General features: G+C 36.8%; 2 protein-coding genes across 5 annotated transcripts; one reads left to right on the forward strand and one right to left on the reverse strand.

Annotated features, from left to right (window-relative positions):
• The first annotated feature begins 333 nt into the window (after positions 1-333).
• LOC122012397 (ubiquitin-conjugating enzyme E2-17 kDa) lies at positions 334-3865 on the forward strand. 4 transcript variants are annotated; one of them, XM_042568912.1, is made up of 5 exons: positions 334-425; positions 586-678; positions 1990-2117; positions 3157-3261; positions 3521-3865. In XM_042568912.1, exons 2-5 carry the CDS (start codon positions 609-611, stop codon positions 3662-3664), a joined length of 447 nt encoding a protein of 148 aa, XP_042424846.1. In that variant the 5' UTR covers positions 334-425; positions 586-608; the 3' UTR covers positions 3665-3865. The 4 variants fall into 4 exon arrangements, with proteins under 4 accessions (XP_042424846.1, XP_042424845.1, XP_042424847.1 ...); XM_042568911.1 differs by having other exon boundaries at positions 349-503; XM_042568913.1 differs by having other exon boundaries at positions 362-503; positions 593-678.
• A 423-nt stretch (positions 3866-4288) lies between these two features.
• LOC122011497 (KH domain-containing protein SPIN1-like) lies at positions 4289-6929 on the reverse strand. Its single transcript, XM_042567889.1, has 7 exons — positions 6395-6929; positions 6197-6285; positions 5848-5999; positions 5351-5470; positions 5153-5269; positions 4609-4752; positions 4289-4517 (listed from the first exon to the last, which is right to left on the reverse strand). Exons 1-7 carry the CDS (start codon positions 6472-6474, stop codon positions 4374-4376), a joined length of 846 nt encoding a protein of 281 aa, XP_042423823.1. The 5' UTR covers positions 6475-6929; the 3' UTR covers positions 4289-4373.
• Between the last annotated feature and the right edge of the window lie 241 nt (positions 6930-7170).

Consider the following 7170-nt stretch of genomic DNA (forward strand, 5'->3'; position numbering starts at 1 on the left):
AAGAGAGCCAATGTGATGCCCGACGTGGAGGATTGCGATATATACAAGGGCAAGTCGGGCCAAAATTCGATCCCATGTCCTTTTCTTTTCAATCGTGAATCTTAAAAGGCCAATAGCGTCCCAGATCAACCGATACGAGTACGAGTCACGGAAGTCTTGCGTATCTTTTCACCGACCAATTTGAACCGGATTTGGATAACGCATCCGTCGTAACCGTAGTAAGAGTAACGTGATAGTGGGATAGTGGGTACGGGATCCGATCCGCTAACTCTTGACCCGTAAAATCATCGCCGTCCCTCCATTATTATAAAGCCGTCATTTATTTATTTATTTATCTATTTATTTATTTATTTATTTTCGCTTCTTCCCATTTGCCCAACCGCGAAAATAAAGAGAGGAGGAATCCAAGAATCCCTCGCGACAAGGTAGCGTGCGGCGGAATTCAAGGACACATTCTACCATTCTTCTTCTTTAGATAGATCGCTTCTTGCATCAACCGATTGGTTTATTTTCTTTTGAATCGTTTGCTTCTTTCCACCTCTTGTTTGTCGTGCGGTTCTCTCTGAGCAATCTTAGTTTTGTTAGGTATCAGGACTAGGTCTTTGGAGATGGCGTCCAAACGGATCCTCAAGGAGCTCAAGGATCTGCAGAAGGATCCTCCCACATCTTGCAGCGCAGGTATCCTGGTTGCTGATTCCTTTTCTTTCTCTTGGGGTTTTTTTTTTCTTGTGTTGAATTTGGTTTTAGATCTTCATCTGATTGATCCATTCTCCGTAGCCCTTCTTGATTTGTGTTTTCTTGCTTGTAACGTTCATCATTACCCTCTTTTCCCTTCCTTTTTCCTTTGTTTAGAAGTGAATTAGGTGAGGTAGGCTTATAATAGACGGATGGCAAGTAGCAATTCCTGATGCGATTGTCAACCTAGACTCATTTCTGATAAATATTATAATAAATTCATCTTGAAATGGATTATAAAGTAGTTAATTTGTTTGGCACATGGATTAAAGATATAGGAATACTACACCAACTACCCACCCTGTGCATTATACAAGTAAAATACTTACGTGAATGTATACGAGGCTGTTCTTGGAATCACTACAAGAGTAAAAGGAAAGTTAAAAAGAAAATAGGTAGCTGCACAAAGAGATGATAAATTAGGATGGATACATAGAAAAGATGGAAAAGTAGAGGGAAGGGTTGACAAGAAAGCATCAGCTGAGTTGTCTCCTTGAATGGATGTCCATGAAGAAGATGGATCACCCTTTTATATCAGTAAATGCTAATTAGTTTTTTTTTTAAAAAATCTTTTTGGTGCATCAGTTGTGTATGCTTAAATTTATCTATTTAAATACTGGCCTTTCCTCTCTATTTTTTTAAAAAAATAAGAAATAGAATTTCAATTCTTCTACTAATTGAACACATTAATTTCGTTCTACATGGTGAATCGTGAGCTGATAGAGGGCTTTTATAAGATAAGTTGGATATTATTAAATTGAGCTAAAGCATTTTATAGTTAGTTGTTGGCTGATAGAGGAGCTATATAAACTTGGATGACTTGGCTACTATTAATTTGCTCTTAGGCATTTTAGGCTAGTAATTGGGCCTAAAAAGTTAATAGGTCTATTCCTGTGGGATGTAGGTAGTGGCAAAAATACTTAGGTGGAAGACCTCTTGATATTTATGCATGCTTTAGAATTCTCATTTATCAATGTGGGACTAGAGAGTGTAAAGTTTCTTCCTCTCTTTTGTGCCAATAGTATTAAACTGAAAAATGCTTCTACTATCTGCAACTGCAATACCTTTGTAGTCCTGAGAATCATAATCAACCTTCTTATTTTTCAAATAATATAAAAGATTAGCAATTTAGCATTTGCAACTGAGTGTAACTTCTTAAGTATGCCTTGATGATATCTTTCACAACTTAACCTAGAATTCATAAGGGTGGTTATTGATGTGGTAACTAATTTAAAATGTGTTTGCATTTTACAGGTCCAGTGGCTGAAGATATGTTTCATTGGCAAGCAACAATAATGGGTCCACCTGACAGTCCCTATGCTGGGGGAGTTTTTCTAGTTACCATACACTTCCCTCCAGATTATCCATTCAAACCGCCGAAGGTATCAAGTTGCTTTTTATGCAATCCTGATATATTTCCTTTTTCAATGTATCTATTAATGCACTCTTCAATGCATTTTTTTTATTTGCAACCAATCTCACAAAATTTAGGTGAAACATATACAAGATGACTCTTTCATGTTTTATCCAGCGTGAAGCATCATCATATGCATATAAGGCTGGGTTTGGAGTGTTTTTTTAAGATACTTTGTCCAAATCATTTTGGAGATTAACTTGTTCTGTAAACTTAAAGTAGTGTTTTTACTCAAAGCTTCCCTACGAGTGAGAGTAAATTCTTTCTTTCCCAGGTCCTAAAAAATACTATGATATAAATACTAAGACTGAATCTATTTAAAATTAATATAAATATTAGATACTTAATAATATTTTTATTAAGTATTAGTGGTTATTTATATACTAAAATATAATTCAATCACAAAGATATGTAGATTTTAAAATAGACACAGAAAATTAAATATTATACTTCATAATAATGAAAAAAAATGAAATGTTAATTTATACTTTATTTTCATTTTTAGTTTATAATATATTTTTATTCTAATTAGTTATTATATCATTATTGTTTTATTTAAAGCGAAAAGTGCTTTCTAAGTATAATTTTATTGAAATACTATACATTTTAAAATTGCTTTGTTTGGAGATTTAGGATATCTAACACAGCATAAAATTATATATTTTATTTTAGTTATCAAACACATTGTAAAATTACTTTGCAAATCATTTTGAGATTTAATTTACTAAACACTAAATTGTTTTTACAAAATGCAGTTAGCATAAAGTGCATTCTCTAACTGCACTAAGATAACTTCTCTATCATTTTGAGGGCCAGCAAAGTACTATGACTGAATCTAACTAGTGCTGCGGAAAAGTTTAGGTTTATAATATGCTTTGGCTTTCAGTATGCATAACATACTCCAGATATTGTCTTCCTGACGTGGCCAGCTTATTATTATTCCTCTAATTGATTGAAATTATTGCTAAAAATGTTAAAAAAATCATCCAACATGTCATATTTTTCAGGTTGCTTTCAGGACTAAAGTTTTCCATCCAAACATCAATAGCAATGGAAGCATTTGCCTTGACATTTTAAAGGAACAATGGAGTCCGGCATTGACCATTTCAAAGGTTACCTTTCTTTGCATTATCATTATTATTTTGTTTACTCGTGCATAATTCTTTGAGAGTGATGACGTAGTCAGACTGAATAACTTGAGCATAACTGTTTTGCCTAATTTGGCATTTCAGTGTAGTCAAGGGAAGTTATTGGTAGTAAGGAATCAGAAAGAAATATACATCAATGTGCACGCTAGTTTCTTTTCTCCCTTTTTGCGTCTCTTTCAAACTTTTTTCAATCAACTCAAACGAGCTAATTGGTCTTTTGAAGGTGCTGCTGTCAATCTGCTCACTGCTTACAGACCCAAACCCAGATGATCCACTGGTTCCAGAGATTGCCCATATGTACAAGACTGACAGAGCCAAATACGAGACCACTGCAAGGAGCTGGACCCAGAAATATGCAATGGGCTAGCACCAGCGACTGGAGGTTGTATCTGCACTTGGTCAATTGTTAATTATGTATGGAGGTGTATTATGTTGTCTGTCGGCGGAATTATCTACTGCTATGGTATTAACCTACTGAGGAACCCTTAAGGAAAGCCTCTTCAAGCTTCCCAGAACAATGGTCCATGGTGGTTGTATGCATTCGTTTGCAATGATGTTCATATCTGAACCTTCGCGATCTCTCCTCACTTCACCTGGCTGATAAGACATTGGATAATGGAAATTATCCAGTCTGTGTTTTCTAGCCAACTTTGAAATCCTAATTAACTCACTCATGAGCTTACTTCGTTGGTTATCTATGTTGAACTCGACTCACTGAACCAATGTCGAACCCTACCTAAATTCTACATGCTAAGCATTGGAGGGCCATGTTAGGTAAGTTCCAATGGAATTATCACAGTGCAAATCATATGAGTTTCACACTGCAAGCACAGAGCCGAAAATTACTACCAGTTTTTTAGGTTCGTAACTACAGAAAGATGAATGAAATAATCAATTTAGGCTTACAAAAGCAGGATCTTATGGTCCCTGAAAAACAAAATTGATATCAGCAAAAGACATACTGTAGATCGAAATGTCCTAGTTTTCCATATCCTCTGAAAAAGCCTATTTTTACAAGGAAATCTCTCTGCCGATAAGAGTTGAATTGAACGGCTCCAGGAACATTATCAATTTCTCTACCTACCTGCTTTCGCTCGCTTCATACCATTGTAAAATGGAGAAACACTGCCACTTGGATGAGGGCCATCATCCTTTGAACCTGAATTCAACATGGCTAATTCTCGAAGTTGTTGCTTCTTATAGTAATCCTGCGATTCATCCTGTAGATTTAATTGCAATGTCAAGTTATAAACATGGTTATACCATATTTATGGTAACAAACCAAGAACATAATACCAAGTGAATACTCACCACTGGTCTCAGCAACTCTTCTATAACTTGGTGTGCATGTCTCAATCTTGCATCAATCATATTTGCTGGCAACTCTGCCTCAATCAAGATATGCAATGGATCATTCAAGTGTTCATAACCTGGCCTTCCCCTCATTTTTTCCTCCTTCAAAACATCAAGGACGTGAAAGATAAATAAACTGCATGGCAGCTGCAAAAACTAGAATTTCAGTTGAATAGCTGCCTTTTAAGTGAAAATCCTCTCTCCTTTTTGTTTTCGGTCATCTAAAAGCAAAAACATTTCTGTAAGGAGAAGATTGATGTATACCAGACTCATCTTGTCAATGCGATGGACTATCGGAATGCCTAAAAAGGCTATTGGTTGTCATAGAAAAGATGATAGACGAGTATAGATCTGGCCTTTCCCAATAGCTTAAGCTTTAAACTTTATATTGTATCAAAGAGGAAGACTGTCCGTTCATTCATGTGTTCAGAAACAAATTACAGAGTCTAGAAAAACTTTCCCGAAGACTGGAGAGATTTGGAAGCTGAAGTATTCTTCTTACCTGGTATGAATCTTTTATAGAGCCCTTTCCTCTAATGTAAACACGGCATCCTGTTGATGCTTCGATTCTTTTCAGCGAATTTCCCCTGGGCCCGAGAAGGCGTCCGACAAAATTAAACTAAAGACAATCTGAAATATGAGTGACAGAATGATAGAACATATACAGAACAAAAAGCTTTTGAGATGAAGCAAAAGTCACATTAGGGTAGGTGTCCACTGGAATCTCTAAATGCAATACTTTCTTTATTGTACATGACTTTGGACTTGCCGGTGGTGCTTCTCGCCGATCAATTGCAATTCCTTGTGAAAAGTCTGCAATCTGCTGGGAGATAAATTGAATCGTATAGCAAAGGCAGAATAAGAACCAATACTCAGCACAAAAAAATATTAATAAATTCGGTTTTAATAGATAAATATATTAGAAAACCTTTCACATGAGCAAATCTGAAGAAATTTAATATAGTACATGATGCATGAAGGAATTCAAAGATGATAGCTCTTGGAGTTAGGAGCAAGTGTTTAATCCATCAACTGTGCTGTCAATTTTATGAAATGCTTGAGCTTTCAGATTAGTGATCATCCAATCAAATTTTAAATGGACATTATGTTATCTGTCTGCGAAAGCAATCAAATGATGAAGACACAAGTGAATAGCAACACAATTGCACAAGTAAGAAAAGATATAAACTTGTCTACCTCTCGTAAGGGTGCAGTCAGAATACCGATACCAGTTCCTCCTACATTGCAAATTGAATTGGAATTAGCCATGGGACTAGGACTTCTTTGCTGTATCCTGCTACAGTTTTCAAACCCTTGGCTGGAAACCATGCCTGAGACTCTTAATATCTCTGTGAAATGCAGGCATTGATGGTCTGTAAGTACATAAGCAATCTTTCCAACTAATAGTGCAAATTTTCCTCACATAAGCATGTTTCCAACATTACGGGTAGAAATGATAAGGCATTCTGAGTATAGTTCTGCTTAACAAAGATTAGTTTTCTCTAATCCAAAACGTCGAATCAATCCCTTGAAAGCAGTCACTGACCTTTGTTCAGCAAGTGGCTACATATAGGAAAAACCTGCATGAAAGGCCCAAGACTTTGATGCTCCGATAGCAGCTGTGCCAGATACTGACTGTTAACATTATAAAGACAGAAGATTTACACCGCCAATTCTAATCACAAAGCTTGATTACAAAGCCAGGAAAATAGAGCAAACCCTGCCCTTCCCGTAGGACATGTACCTGTCAATGTCTTCTTTGCTACATGCCTGTGGGGAGACAGGTGCAGTCGGGAAGAAACTATGAGCATATAAGCTAGACATGATGATCGTTGAAAGAAAAAGAGGTGGGATGGAAGCTGAAAAGTGAGGTTTTGAATCCAAGGGGAAGGCTTCTGCTTCAAGCCTCTCTCAAGTCTCAATAGGGGCAACCCTTGTAACTCTTAAAAGGTATAAATACAGCAAAGCAAATAATTATCAAACACTACAAAAAGGAGAAACAAAGTAACAAAATGCCATGTTTTGGAGAGAGGAATTATTTCCTCTGCGTGCCATAAAACTGGGTTTCTGGTAGATTAAGAAACTCGAGATCTATGTAGGGGAGACATCTTGGCTCCTTGTTGTTGCTGAATACTGATTGTGCATGTTCAAAAAGCTTGTGGAACTGTATCTGCCAAGAAAAGAGTCGCCAAATTCAAAAACGCACCTTGTCTTTCTGGCCTGAAGCACTAGTGACGATGAGTATTCATGCAATGAGATTACAATTGTATATAAAATCTTTTGCCTAACATACTGTGGGATGCAAAGTAATCAAATACGGGCATAAGTACAATGGAGGCATTAATGGCACAGTGGGAGGTGAGATGGATGGAGGTTGAAGAGCAGCATAGGATTCCCTGGTGATGTAATAGAAAAAAACATAACAAGGCACGTTGAGCTGGGGCATGAGCTGCAGCAGGGACAGATCTGTGTGGGTTTGCTCACAAAGCTGCCTCCTCACTCTTGTTGTTAAGCCATTGC

Source organism: Zingiber officinale, chromosome 8A (genome assembly GCF_018446385.1).
Source record: "Zingiber officinale cultivar Zhangliang chromosome 8A, Zo_v1.1, whole genome shotgun sequence".
Classification (NCBI taxonomy): domain Eukaryota; kingdom Viridiplantae; phylum Streptophyta; class Magnoliopsida; order Zingiberales; family Zingiberaceae; genus Zingiber; species Zingiber officinale.